The sequence below is a fragment of the Rhinolophus ferrumequinum genome, chromosome 12 (genome assembly GCF_004115265.2).
Source record: "Rhinolophus ferrumequinum isolate MPI-CBG mRhiFer1 chromosome 12, mRhiFer1_v1.p, whole genome shotgun sequence".
Classification (NCBI taxonomy): Eukaryota; Metazoa; Chordata; class Mammalia; order Chiroptera; family Rhinolophidae; genus Rhinolophus; species Rhinolophus ferrumequinum.
The window spans coordinates 21609268-21623869 of record NC_046295.1 but is presented as its reverse complement, the minus strand read 5'-3'; the positions used below and the strand labels follow the sequence as shown (position 1 = coordinate 21623869).

At 41.1% G+C, this 14602-nt stretch overlaps 1 protein-coding gene across 1 annotated transcript in view; it reads left to right on the top strand.

Moving 5' to 3' along the window:
* Positions 1-837: 837 nt before the first annotated feature.
* SH3GL2 (SH3 domain containing GRB2 like 2, endophilin A1) overlaps positions 838-14602 on the top strand; it is a 196639-nt gene continuing 182874 nt past the window's right edge. Inside the window, exon 1 of the mRNA XM_033123674.1 lies at positions 838-1049. Within this exon, the coding sequence (XP_032979565.1) occupies positions 1005-1049 (45 nt within the window). The 5' untranslated portion in view covers positions 838-1004. The remainder of the gene's footprint in view (positions 1050-14602) is intronic.

Sequence of the window (14602 nt, the reverse complement as noted above, 5' to 3'; positions counted from 1 at the left end):
GTGCTGCTCTGCTACTAACTATTTGAATTCTACCAAAGTTTCCCTTTAGCCTAGCCATAGATACTTTGTTACATATGTAGTATTTGTACAGCTTAGTATCATCATGCTTTTTCACATTATATAATGCTTATTTTAGATTGAAAATCTGAAATCTACTATCATAAGTGAAAGCCAAGTTTATATTCGATCTCTTCCATATCTGTAACCAGGATTAAATACTATTACTACAGTAATAGCCCACTTCAATTTTATTTATCCCCCAACTTTAAGGTTTTTAAAATTTTTTGTTATTTTTAAGTCGTTAAGTTGTATCAGACCAAACATGCAAAAAACACACACACAAAAAGAAAGGGAGTCGGTGGTGGTATTTCCTAACGTTATGTAGGTTTAAAGGATATTGAAACGATGGCAAAGAAATGTTTTCTGTAACCAGTCAAACGGGGCATGTCACAGAAAGAGCAATGACTTATTCATTACCCCAGATAGAACGCCACTCCTTCTTTCTAGGCTGCAGAGAGGGCAGGGTCAAAGGGCAGGCAACGCCGCCCCAGCTACCTGGAAGCCAAGCAAGTCACCTGAGTCGTGCCCAGTGCCTGGGCTACCAAGCTGCAGGGTCCCGTCCTCAGCCTGTTGGGGTACGCACGACACTCCCGGGGCAGGAGAACGCCCTTGGCCCTCCTCCTTAACTGGCGCCCGTGGGAGCCGTGGAGCCAGATCCGCTCGTCCGACGCCCGTGCCCAGGTAGCGGGTGCCAAGGCACCTGCCTGCGGCCCAACGCCCGGGGCGGGGCTTCCCGCGTCCCCTTTAAGAGGCCGCATCACCCGCCCCTGACGTCAGGGTGTCTCTCCGCACCAGCCCGCGTCCCGCGCCGCTCCGCGCCCCCGCGCCCACAGCCCCGGCGGCGGCACGACGAGCGCGCCGCCCGGCTTGGCCCTCCCGTCCCGCTCTGCTGCCGCTGCCTTCTAGCACCAGCAGTCGCCCGCCTCCGCGCGTCCTCCCGCACCATGTCGGTGGCCGGACTCAAGAAGCAATTCCATAAAGCCACTCAGGTAAGGCGCGTGACAGGTGCGGCGCGGGGCGGTCCCGGGCGGAGCTGCGAGGGGCTCGCACTCCGCGCTTGCAGCTGCCCGGGAGCGTGGGGACCCTTGCCTGCGCCGAGCCCGCCCCGGCCGCGCCCCGCAGCGCCCGCTCCGCCCGCCTCGGCATCCCCGCGCTGGAAACCCGCCCATCGGTTTCCCACCCCCGGCTCAGTGCGGCTTGGCGGGCGCCCGCGGGTCCCCGGCGTCCCACCTAGGCTCCCCGCGCGCCGCCTCCGCACCTCCCAGCGCAGCCGCTACCGGGAGGAGACCCGGGCTTGCAGGTGTCGGGGCGGCGCGGCAGGAGATTATGTAAAGTCGCCTCTTTCCCCCGTGACCTTGCGGTGTCGGTGCGCCGGGCTGTCCCGGGATGTGCTGGCACGAGCGGTGGCCCGCACTGGAGGAGGCTGCGGAGATGTCCGCGGTTTGGGCTTCTCCCCTGTGATCTCTGAAACCCTACTTCCTTGGTCCTCTACAGGCTCAGAGGAATGGGCAGATGGGGCTTCCTCTGGAAAGCTCAGGCATTAACTTTTCCTTAGGGAAGTCGGTCGTCAAATCGCTTTGAGGTAGAAGGTTGACCAGCAGTCTGCATGTCTTAAAAAATGTCCATATATATCACATTGTGTGTTCACCACACAGTCAGTTTTCTTTCCATCACCACATATATATAGATGATGTATTACAGAATTATACACCTGAAATCTATATAACTTTACTAACAATTGTCACCCCAGTAAACTTAAAAAAAAATTTCCCAAAGGATGTTGCAGCCTTAACATAACTAATTTTTAAAATCTTTAAAATTTTATTTTTAGTGAGCTTTTCACATTTTGGATATGGCTATCTTTCTCTATGGGGTTAATAAGCTGTGATTAAAATAAAATTTATTAATTCAGATTCTAATAATTTAAATCTCATTGGGCTTGGTTGAAGAGTTTTATATAGGGAAATAATACTTATAATGTGACCTATTTCTTATATAATGAATATGGTTACTATTTTTTTTTTATTCTTCTGAAACAGTTTGAGTTTAAGGGATCTTTAGCCTAAGGGCTTTGTTGATTTCTTTAAATGTTTCTCATAATTTAGTCTTAAGTATTTTTTTTCATAGGTTAGCCTTAATATTGAGCTTTCTCATAATTCCTCAGAAGTAGTGAGGTTTTCCCCAGGCTACTACAGTAACAGTCCTATTATAAACCACATCCAGGAAGGTAAGGGTTGTGTTTTACAGAATCTTGGTTAAGTTACGGTGACAGATGCAGCATGAAATTCATCTGTGCACCCACGTGCTATCTCTGTCACCACAGACTTGCCTTTATAGAACCAGTTATTTCTGTCGATTTAGGAAATAGAAGAAATTAAGACAGTTGCAGTAAAAAATGCCCGTCAATGCAATCATCTTTGCTTTTCAAATTGGATCTTTCTGAAACCTCTCTGCCAGAAATGTTGTAAATATAAATGTATTGTTGGTGTAATTTGGAAGGTCTCTCATAACTTTATACCCAAATTCCTTCAGAGAACCAGCGTATGCGCTGCCCATAAATTCTCAGGCAGGACTTCTTTGATGTCACAAACCATTTTTATTTCGGGTACTTGTCATTCCTGTAAAACAGACCACCGCGTTGAATTTACCAGTACCACATCCTTTCTTCACGCTGATTCTCAGGACTTTCTTTGGAGATTAGTGTTGTCCTAAATGGCAGTTAGGAACCTTGGCTTTAGAGTAGGAAAGACTAAGGCTTGACCCCTCATCTGCTGTCTGTGACCTTGAGCAAGTTATTTAACTTCTGAGTCTGTCCTTTATAAAATGATGTAATTACCTATTTCTTAGAGTTGATGTGAACATAAATGAGTTTGTAGAACACATACAGAAAGTGTGCAATAAATGCTATTAACATTAAGGATAATTTTATTAGGATAAAATACTGTGCCTTCCATTGGTAATGAGACATGAGGAAATTATAGAATTTTTAGCTTTGCTACTTAACAGAAATAATCAGAAGGCTCCATGTCAGGTTAATCTTGAAATTATATGTAGCTCTTAATATTCTGAATACAGAATTGGAATTGTGATGTGAAATAACTTCTTAGATCATTGGAGGAGGCCTGCTTGTGATAAGATCAGTACTTATCACACTGAATTTAGATGCAGAATCACTGCATCATTTTCTTCTTTTTACTGAAAAGCCTTTCATTTTAAAGGTGAGACAACGCACAATCTCTTATTCATTGCTTAGTATTGCACAGTCTTAGGAAGCCCAGGGCAAAGGTTATTCTTCCTGTGCATGTATGTGTATTTCGAAGGGCGTGTAAAGCCAGTACTAATATTTGCATGTGACACAGACATTAGGGGACACAGCCATAGTTCACTTTTTAATCCATTTCCCCCATGTAGCGCACGAACCTGATCTTATCTGCAGAGGAAGCTGTAGAACTAGAATTATTTCCTTTTGAGAATAGATATGCTGGATTAGGTAGCCTATGTTTCGAAGTGGATGACCTCTCTTCCTCTCTTCATAGAAACAAGCATTTCTCCTGTTTCTATGAAATTGAGTTTTTGCTTATGTTAGTGAGGAATGATATTGGTATCAATAAAGCAGTATAACTTTAGTGTTTGCCCACTGATTTGAAATCTCTGATATGTATCACAACTGTTTTGGTTTAGAACTGATGATTTCTACCTTGTTGCTGACAGCTGTTTTCAATAGCTCAGCTGTTTGGAAGTGAAAGAAAAGCTTTTGCCTGATAAAATACTAATACTAGAGTGGAAAAGCCTTCTAGCTTAAGAATATATTAAAATAGCAAAAATCAATCATCTTTGTACTTTAATAAACTGTATTGCTCAAAAAGATGTAATTTGCCATGCAATTAGAATAAGTAAGATACTTTTATTTTCTGCAAAACAGGGCTAATGAGCATGTATTATTCTACTTTAGTGAGTTTTATTCTTGAGAGTTTAGCAAGAGTCATGTCAATTTTTTTTCACTTGTTGGTTTCAACTGGCAGAAGATTAGGTAAAAATATCTGTTTGGTTCAAATGTGTGTGTGTGTGTGTGTGTGTGTGTATTTTCTACTTTATCAAGCATTTGATGTGGATATAACTTGCTTCATAGTAACATGTGAAAGTATTAAAGAATAAAATTTATTAGGTCATTGTATTGGTTTGCTAGAGCTGCTATAACAAAATATCATAAACTGAGTTCCTTGAACAACAAAAATTATTGTTGCACACTTCTGCAGACTTGAAATCTGAGGTCAAGGTGTCAGTAGGGCCAGGCTCCCCTTGAAGGCACTAGGCAAGAATATGTTCCAGGCCCCTCTCCCAACTTCTGATGGTTTGTTGGCAATCTTTGCCCTTCCGTGGCTTGTGCAGGCATATCACTTTTCGTTGCACTTCACTTTGTTGAGCTTCACAGATGATGTGTCTTTTACAGATTGAAGGTAAGACTCTCCACCAGAAAAAATATTACTATTTGGTTTATTGTGATCCTTGCTTTATTGTGGTGGTTTGGAATGGAACTCATATCTCTGAGGTCTGCCTGAAGACACATCACCCAGGTCTCAGTCTTCATGTTCACCTAGTGTTCTCCCTGTCTGTCTATTTGTGTTCAGATTTTCCCTTTTTGTGTGGACACCAGTCGTATTGGATTGGGGCCCTACGCCAGTAGGACCTTACCTTATCATTAAATCTGTAATGACCCTCTTTCCAAATAAAGTCACATTAAGGTATTAGAGGACAAGACATCAACATCAGAATTTGAGGGGAGGGTCGTAATTCAACCTGTAACAGTCATTATTTGTATAAAAGGATCACCACAGTGTTCTTCTAAATAGTGTATTTGATTCAACATTTGAAAGGACATTCAGTCTGCAAATAATAACTTTCTGTTGTATTAAATGAGATATGCATCTATCAGTGAGTCTGGTTGGGATATATACCTATTATAGACTATATCTTCTGGTTTTTTTGAAATGATGAAACTCATATTTGGTGAGGCTGTATATTATGATATAGTCTGGTATAGGCTTTATCGTCACACTCAAATTCTCCAACTGGAAAAATTTAATTACATTGGTGTTCTGTGCCTTTCTGTTCTAATTTCTTCATGCTGTCATCATATTTAAAATCCTGCGTTACAAATAGATACTTTGCTTTGGAAACCGTTACATAAATTTGTTTATGCATTTGTTGATTTGGTGAAACTGAAAACTTGTTACGGTATTTAATGAAATACTAAGTAATTAGCTATGACTATGTGAGTGAGGTTCTCAATTTCTTCTTTGCCTGCTCTAAGCTTTCTGCTGCCTTCAAAGTCTCAAATAGGGCTTATTGGTTGGCATAGGGTTCTTATACCTGTGCCCTTGTCAGGTTCTTAGCTGGCGTCCATAATAGGCTGGAGGACCTATGTATTTTCTAAGGTTATAGGTCTCATTTTATACGTGCATTTTTTCTGAGGGAAGGTGTCCTTAGCCTCTCACCAGCTTCTTAAAGAAATTCCTCACTCTTACCCCTCTCCTCTAAGTAAAAATACACTGTAAGAAATTGATCATGTTATCAGAAGAGAAAGGGATGATTCTTATAGTAATGATCACTCCATCCATTCTATTATTGGGATTTAGAACATCTGGTTAAAATGCTGCGTCCTCCGAACTAATTTTAGGGGCAATCAAATATTAAACAAACAAGCAAACAAACAAAACACCTGTCCAGAGGTGTCAGGATTGAATGAGATAATGTTTGTGAGAGGGCCATGCTTGCATAATAAGGATAACTTGAACGATGTTAAAAAACCTGTTAATGAACTCTCGCTTACTGATACACTCGGCTAATGGTCACGTAAGGTGTTTGAAATGAAAGTGGCAACTGAAAAAAATTTCCCTTGAGACTGAGATTCTTCTTGATCAAAGTTTTTGTTGTTGACACAGTTATATATTTGCAAGTTTTTTCCCCCACGGTGACTCTTTAACGTTTTAGATTGAGTTTATATGAAGTTTGGTTTCAATCTCTTGGAAAATTTTAAAGTATCTCCAAAATTATTTAGAAATATCCTTGGAAATGGCAAGACTTGGTTGCGGGAAATGGTGACTATTTTAAGGAGAAATGATATGGGGAGGGCGGTTATGCTTGCAGAGCAGATTCCGTTCTCTTATGCTGCATACAGATTTCTGGGTCATCAGGCAACCTTAGGGCTTCTTTCGGTGTGGGTAGCTTGAGGAAGCAGGAAGAAGGGCAAGACCCATGGACAGGTTTTCTCCACTATATGAAAAGTAGAGCATTACTACGAAACTTTTCATAGGCAGAAATGGCGTAAAGCAAAGAAGCAATTACCATTAATTTACATGTAAAATTGTTTGAGGATTCCCAAACCCAAAATTCAGTGCATGCACAGTGTCTTTATTTTGTTCACCGTGATCAAAATGCTTAATTATGTCCAGTTTTATGCTAAGCATAACACCCTTATGAGCTCTCTCAGGCTTTTCTGATACCTTAGGACACATCTTGCTAACAGAAGCACCAAATAAACCAAGATACAACACAGATGCTCACAGACATGGTTCAGAGCTCTGGCATCTTGATACTGAGATGCTGCGTGTGGTTCTGGGGAAGGAGCTTGGCGGGGCCGCTCTTGCTACTGGGGGTGCATGCTTCCTCAATAACAGCTACTACCAAACAAACTCGGAATGTTATTTTTGCGTTTTGCCTTTTTTCATAAAAGGAAAAATCCTCTTGGGATTTCTTATGGTGAGCGAAAACAGGTACTAATGTAAGTCTTTCGTAAAAACCAGTGGTGGAACATGAATTTTCGAAAAGCAGGCGACACCTGTGGTGAGAATTAGGTGATGTGGAACTCAGAAACAGCTCCAGGGTTTAAAGTGGTGGGGCTTCCTAAGGATGAACAGTCCTTCAGAGGTTAAGGCCAGATGGGCAACATACTGGGGGGAGGGGGCGGGGAATGAGGTATGACATCAAAGGATTTCCTTGACTTCGTTTTTTCCCCCCTTTCTGTTCTTTTAATTCATTGTACCCTTGTTCTGTCTTCTTTCATGTGATGATCAGTTGGGTGCAGCCAAAATAGGGGACACAGAGATGCAGGAAAACAGAGTTTATTATACTCACAGGTACTAGAAACACAGAGTCCCTGCACACCAAGAGCGGACACATGGAGGGAAAGTCAAGGAGTGGGTGCAGCCAAGCAGGTGGGGAGCTGAGAGAGCGTGAAGACCCTGGACATGTGCCTCCGTTGGCGACCATGGCGGGTTCACAAGAGAAGGCAAAGCATGGAGAGGATTTCCTTGGTGCATTTGAACATTACTAGGTCATGGTCAGGGGTGGAGAGAGACGGGAACTTGTAATGGGCCCACCTTATCACACTGGCGGCCTCGTTCACCTGGGTGGTGTGCTCACGGCTTGTATGTGTGGGGATGTTGAGGTTTCAGGTAACAAAATATGAAGTTTTAAAATTTTGCAGTACAGCTTGTCTCAATTTGGGGGTTTAGATTTTTCCCTAATCATTTTGGAGCCCAAATGTTTAAAACTGATTTCTGTGATCTATAATGGAGAATAAAGATGAAGAAGAGCACTATAGCTCTACCTCTTGAAATGTCTTCATTGTGAGACCCTGTCACGTGTTCTTGTGGATTGTCAACAGAATATTTTGAGGTGGTACTAACATCAGCTGAGTCTGATGCTGCAGGAAGTAACTTCACTGTGTATGACAATTTCACATTTAGTCCAACTAAATTCAGAATATGATGTTCTAGTTGCTTTATCCTATGCCCTCAGGGGTCAAACTGTATGTGGTATGGATAACTATGGAGAAGCTGTCTGTAATTTTTGAGAGGAATTTTTGTCTGTAGTTCCTAGGAGGTTTGCTTAGATGCTTTGGTCTCTGAAGGACTACTAGGTAGTATTTCCTGACTTCTTCTGAATTATGATATCTCAGAGATATATGTCTTGTAATTCAAACTGAACTTTCCATAGGAAAAAAAAAGTGATGGTTGCTAGGTGGGAGGGGGTAGGGATGGGGGAGAAGGTGAAGGGATTAGAAAGTGCAATTAGTAGTTACAAGATAGTCACAGGGATGTGAAATACAGTATGGGAAATATATTTAATAATGTTGTAAAGAGGGTGGCTGGGGGGCTTTGTTGGTTAGAGCATGAGCTCTGAGCAATGGGGTTGCTGGTTTGATTCCACCATGGTCCAGTGAGCTGTGCCCTCCACAAGTAGATTGAAAACAACGAGCTGCCGCTGAGCTTCTGGAGGGACGGCCGGATGGCTCAGTTGGTTAGAGCACGAGCTCTCAATAACAAGGTTGCTGGTTCAATTCCCACATGGGATGGTGGGCTGCACCCCCTGCAACTAAAGATTGAAAATGCCAACTGGACTTGGAGCTGAACTGAGCCCTTCACAACTAGATTGAAGGACAATGACTCTGAGCTGATGGGCCCTGGAGAAACACACTGTTCCCCAATATTCCCCAATAAATTTATTTAAAAAAAATTTGTAAAGATTATGTAGGGTGCCAGATGGGCACTGGACTTACCAGCGGGATCACTTCATAGACTGTATACATGCCTGACCACTGCGCTGCACACTTGAAGCTGAAGTAGAATAACACTGAATGTCAACTATATTGCCATATACCAGAAGCGATGTGTGACACAGAATATTGTTATGATAGAGGATGACTTACGGCACACTTTAAAACACACCTTCTCTCAACCACAGCTCACACCAGACTGACTGCATCAAACAAGTTGAAACTTGTCACACACTGTTACTAAGGTTCGATGCACCACTTCCTGTATCAAAGATCCATGCCTTTCTGTTGGAAGGCACTCGGCAGCAGTTTTCACCGTATTTTGTTGATCACAACGGAAAGGCTTCGTGTCACACATCACTTCTGGTACAGCAATTTATGTCAAATGAAAAGATTACAGTGTGTCCTCACCCATCTTATTCACTGGATCTGGTGACTTCTGGCTCTTCTCCAAAATAAAAATGACCATGAAAGGTAAACGTTTTGAATCGATTCAGGACATTGAGGCAGCCACGACAGCTCAACTAAAGACACTCACGAAAGAGGACTTCCAGAACTACTTCAGAAAGTGGCAAGAACAATGGGATAAGTGTGTTCGAAGAGAGAAGGAGTATTTTGAGGAGGATAAATGGCAATGTGTCTTTTACTGTAATAATTTTTTTTTATGTAAACATTCACTGTATATTTTGATCACGCCTCGTATCGTCCACAGTGAACTCTCCCATTTGGGAAAGGAAACAAAACGGGAATCATAGCACAGTTATTGTCCGTAGCAGTGATGCCACCTGCTGGGTAAGCATTGTGAAGTCCCCAACCCCTACAGTAGAGGAAGTTCCTTGGTTTTAACCTGGTTCTGCAATCTAGGAAGAACTCTTGTTTTTTCCTCTATTTGGCCAGACCTAAAGATGGTGTCAAGAAATGTGGCCTCTTTGAGAGATGCACAGCTTTTTAAAGTAAGCTTCCTGTTTATTTTAAATTGGGGTATCATTTTATAGTCATGGGCTTTTAACTACTCATGGCTCATGGATAATTTGGACGATAAAATTCCTTCAAAAACATATAAAAGACTTCTGATCTGTTTTCTTCTTGTCAATTCCACTTGCCAGTTACCACAATGGAAGTTCCTTTTTTTGATCTAGTTTTCAACCAGTTGGATTGGTTCTGTTGATCTGAACTTTGAAAGAGGGCCTAATACTTTGGTTTAAACCAAAAAGGCTTAATGCATCTCTGTTGCTCAAAGCTCGTTTCATGCTTATTTCCTGTCTGCTTCAGGGATCCAGGATGACTGGAATCACGCCATCTTTAACACATGAGTTTTAAGGTTGCCAAAGGGAAAGCGTGTATTGGAACAAGAATGGGAGAGTTTCATGGGCCAGGCTTTGAAGAGGATTGTGATTGTGATATGCAGAATGTGAAGACCCTCAATTACCCTCCCTTTTGTATAATCCTTTCCCCTTGAGTGTGAGTCACCTATCACTATGGAAAGATGTGACTCCTGAGATTGTTACTTTTTATGGCAAGAGGGAGATGATATGATTGGGCTTAATATAATCACATGAGTCCTTTAAAAGCTGAGCATTTTCTCTGGCTGGAGCAGAAGGGAAAGTCAGAGAGATTGGAAGTAATGAGAAGGACAGGACATGCTATTGATGTTTAAAGATGAAGGGGCCCGTGTGGGAAGGAATACACTCAGCCTCTAGGAGCAGAGTCTAGCTCTGTGTGACAGCCAGATAGGAAATGGAGACCCTAGACCCACAGCCTTAAGGAACTGGATTCTGCCAGCAACCTGGATGGAAAGGAGTTCTTCCCTACAGCCTGATGATAGGAACCCAGTCTAGCTCACACCTTCATTTCTGCCTTGTGAGATCCTGAGGAGAGAACCTAGTCAAGCTGGCCCAGACGTCTGACCTGTAGAACTGTGAGCTAATGAATGGCTTTTGTTTTAAGCTGCTAAATTTGTAATAATTTGTTATGCAACAGTAGAAAACTAATACAAGGAACAATCACTTCTCTTTGTGTTCAGTTGGCTGAACTTGTAACATGGCCAAACCATGGTACACACCTAAGTGCAATAATAGAGGAAGGAAGGAGGCTGGGAACTGTAGTTCAGCAGTGTACCCAGAATATAGAAGTAGATGTTGGTAAGAAGCTAGACAGCTTTGCTATCCCTGTGTCTATAACACTTTAATTTGTATGTACTGTATGCTTATGAGTGTGTGTGTGTGTGTATGTATATATATACATACACACACACATACACATATACAGAAGGTGCCAAAATATGTATACACATTTTGAGAAAGGAAAAAAAACTATTAAAATTGTAATAATATATACCGATAACAAAAGATGAATACAAGTCACATTTGACTTCTGCAGTTACAAGAGGTGCTCAAAGTGGTTACCATCAGTGTCCAGACACTTCTGATTATGGTGAACTACTGCTTGAGCAATGTTGACCAAAGTGTCCACTTGTATACATTTTTTGTCACCCCTGGTATATATGTATGTGTGTATGTGTGTGTGAGTGTGTGTATGTGTATATGTATATATGTACATATATATATAGATATATATATGCATAGATATATATATCACAACACACATATATAAAATTTAAGTGTAATTTGCTGAATCAATCTTGTCTTATTACATATGCTTCTATGTTCCATATGCCTTTTTAAAAATACATTTTGTATTTTACAGGGTGTTTTTCTCCTACAGTGTTTAGACTGTTTGATATTTAGATACTTATCTCTGGTGAAGCCCAAGTTTTTCTGTTTTTTTTTCTTTTTTCTTTTTTGTGGTCCCTGATCAATTTTAAACAGTGAAGTTGTTAACTACTTTCTGAGCAGCTTCTTAGCTGGGTGGGCTGGTAGTGCAGTGACAGCTTCGTTCACCTTAAAATGGAGAGACTGTAGAACTGTGAAGACATTTTTGACTTATTAGTCTCCAACAAGGCATCAGGGATTTTTACCGGTGAGAGTAGAGTGGTTGATTCTTCACCCTACATCTGTTTGTGTGGCCCTTACCTGGTGTGGACACATCAGACAGCTGCTTGGACTTGTTCGCTGAGTTGTTTTTGAGGATCACAGACACATGTAACATGCATTGTGGTGTTTGTCTGTCATGCGTTAGCTCCATGCTCTTTGACATAATTCCCAGATCCAAAGCCCTGAATGGTTCTAAGTGCAACTGGTGGACAGTGTTAAACATGTTTTGGAAGAAATGAGTTCTGGCATCCTGAGATGTCCTGTAAGGACTTGCAGTCAGTTGAGCAGCTCGGCTAAGGAGAGAATAGGCAGACATGGTTCCATGTCTGAGTGATGAAATGAGGGGAGGTGTCTTGTAGGAATTGAGTACGTGATGGGGGGGACGGCGTACAACTTTCACCCTTTCTGCATTTACGACTCACTGAAGTTCAGACACTGTTGTGCTTCTTTATGTTGAGGGAATGCCGTGTACAGTGGCTTGCTGGCCATATTTATATTATTCAGTAAACTGCTTAAGTGACTACTTTTGGGCAAGAGGGACCTACAAATCCAAGCTTGTTGCTGTGGCTGTCCTGTGTCATGTCTGTAGACTGACTGAAAGAAGTACTTTCTGGAGCTCCTCCTCATCAATGTCATCGTCAAGATTTCACTCATGAAAGTTAATATCCTGTTATCCAGAGGTTTCAGTCTGCTTCTTATCCTCAACCTTACATTTGAGTTCTCTCTCGTTCCACTTTTTAATTATGTAATAAACATTAACCTCTTTTGTGTTCATCTCATCCACTACTCTCTGTGTATCTTTGGTCCCTTTGAAGCTCACAAATCCAGAGTCTAGGTTTTCCACTTTTTTTGGTCATTACCTTCACCTTAAACCTAGTCCATATTTTTCAGAGAGCCACTTAGAGTCTTCATCATCCATCTCACCTCTAAATGTCTTGATATAGACATGGAGAATTTCTTTTTCTTAGCTCCAACAGAAGATGGGAAAGCTTATCATTATTTAAAAATTTAAATTGTGTGGTCATTAAAATGAATTTAATTCATTTTTTTTACAAGCTCTTTGGGTAACTTTCTATGTCTCAAGATGTACACATTTAAACCATTTTCACCATGAACCATTTTATCTGAAAGGAATGCTTATCATAAAAATCTCTTTATCAATGAATTTGTCTAAATTTGATGACTATTACTATACTTTTATAAAGCAATGAATTATGCCTATACCATGTGGTATATATTAGCCTGTCCTTTGTGAGATCTAAATTCTTGGTCTGATGTCACTGTGTCTGCTGGTTGCTTTCATGAATGATTCAAGTGAGTTGAGGCCGTCAACTTCTGTAGATTCTCCCCATATGGGTATGATGGGGAAATTTGACTGTTCCCCCAAGTTGTCATTCAGTTTTATCTTCATGGCTTTTGGCATTTGTATTCATCTTTAAACTACAGATTTGACTTTAATTGAAAAATAAGTCACATCATTTTCATAAGTGGAAAAATCACTATCACTTATTATAGAAGTAGGAAATTATCGTGCAAAAAAGATAAGTCCTAGATACTCATGCTTGAGTAAATCTGTGAGCTTGAGGTCTATTCTGCTTTTGTTGAAACAGGAGATTAACAAATGTTAGAAAAGCAGTCAGTACCCTAACAAAACACAGATTCTTTTTCACTAAATCAGAACGATTGAAGGAAGAATAAAGCGAATGTTATCCTCATTGAGGGAATTAGTGTTATTGAGGAAACAATTCTACACCAACTGTATTGTTCAAAACTTGCCCCCATCCACAGTTTGACTATATAAATGGTTGACCACTTTCTCACCATCAAGGAATTGTCTGCTCAGGATAGGGGATCTGATTATGTATCATAAAAGGAGTCATGTGTTTAGAACAGCACTGAGTAATCTTTATTATAATACATAAGTTCTTGGTTTGTGCTGCTTTATGTTCTGTGCCTAATGTTTAGAAGGGATGCAGAGGCCTACTTCAAGAGAATCTCAAGAGATTTAGAAAATCATTTAGAAAATGGTGAGAGACTATCCGTCGTCAGGCTGTATAGAACATAATCAATAGGAGCCCAAGAGTAGAAGCTCAGAGACTTCAGATGTCTAGTTTTCCCATTCTGAGGACCTGTGAGACCCCAGACAAGTCTCTGGTCACTTGATTTCAACCTCTCCCCATCTCCATTCCTAAGTTCCATAGCTGGAGTAATGTGGTCTTCATATGAGTTTAAGTTCTGACATTTTATGCTTCTGGTCTTGTTCCCCTCTGATTCATATGAGTATTTAAGTGTAGCCATAGTCATGTTTCTAAAGAGCAAATCTCACGTTGCTCCTCTGCTTTAACTCTTCAGTAGCTCCTATGGCTCCCAGCATAAAGCCCTTATTAGTCCCGTAAAGGAGTTTGGACTGAGATCTGAACCCCGTTTGCCGATCTAGTCTCATCTCTCACAGCTCTTTATATGTGTGATTATCTTTTCCATCCATACTGAGTATCTTTTACATTCTTCCTTTGTAGCACACAAGCTTACCTGCCTTAAAGCCTTTGTACTATGCTGTCCTCTGTGGAAATTCCCTTTCCCTCTTTTCCACTTGATTCTTGACTAAACACTACTTGTAAGGTCTCAGCTTGATAATTTCTTAGGCAGATTTACCCTTCCCTTATTTGGTATGGGTCAAATGCCCTTCCATGTGCAATGAAAACGGCCCATAGTACTTCTTTTAAATTTAGTGATGCTTGGCCCACTGTACTGCAAGCATCGGTTTCATTGTTGGTATTCCCTCGGGTGGGTATAAAGAAAGGGATTCTGTTCTGTCCTTCGTTGTGTCCCCAATGCCAGTCCCATGGTGGGCATGCCATACGTATTGAATGAATACATTCATCCTGTTTCTTTTCTATTATCCGTCTCTGTGTATATGTATAAGAAGTTATCCTGTATATATATATTTTCATTAGTTTATTTATGCTTAAAATACATCACATATTCTTGAGTT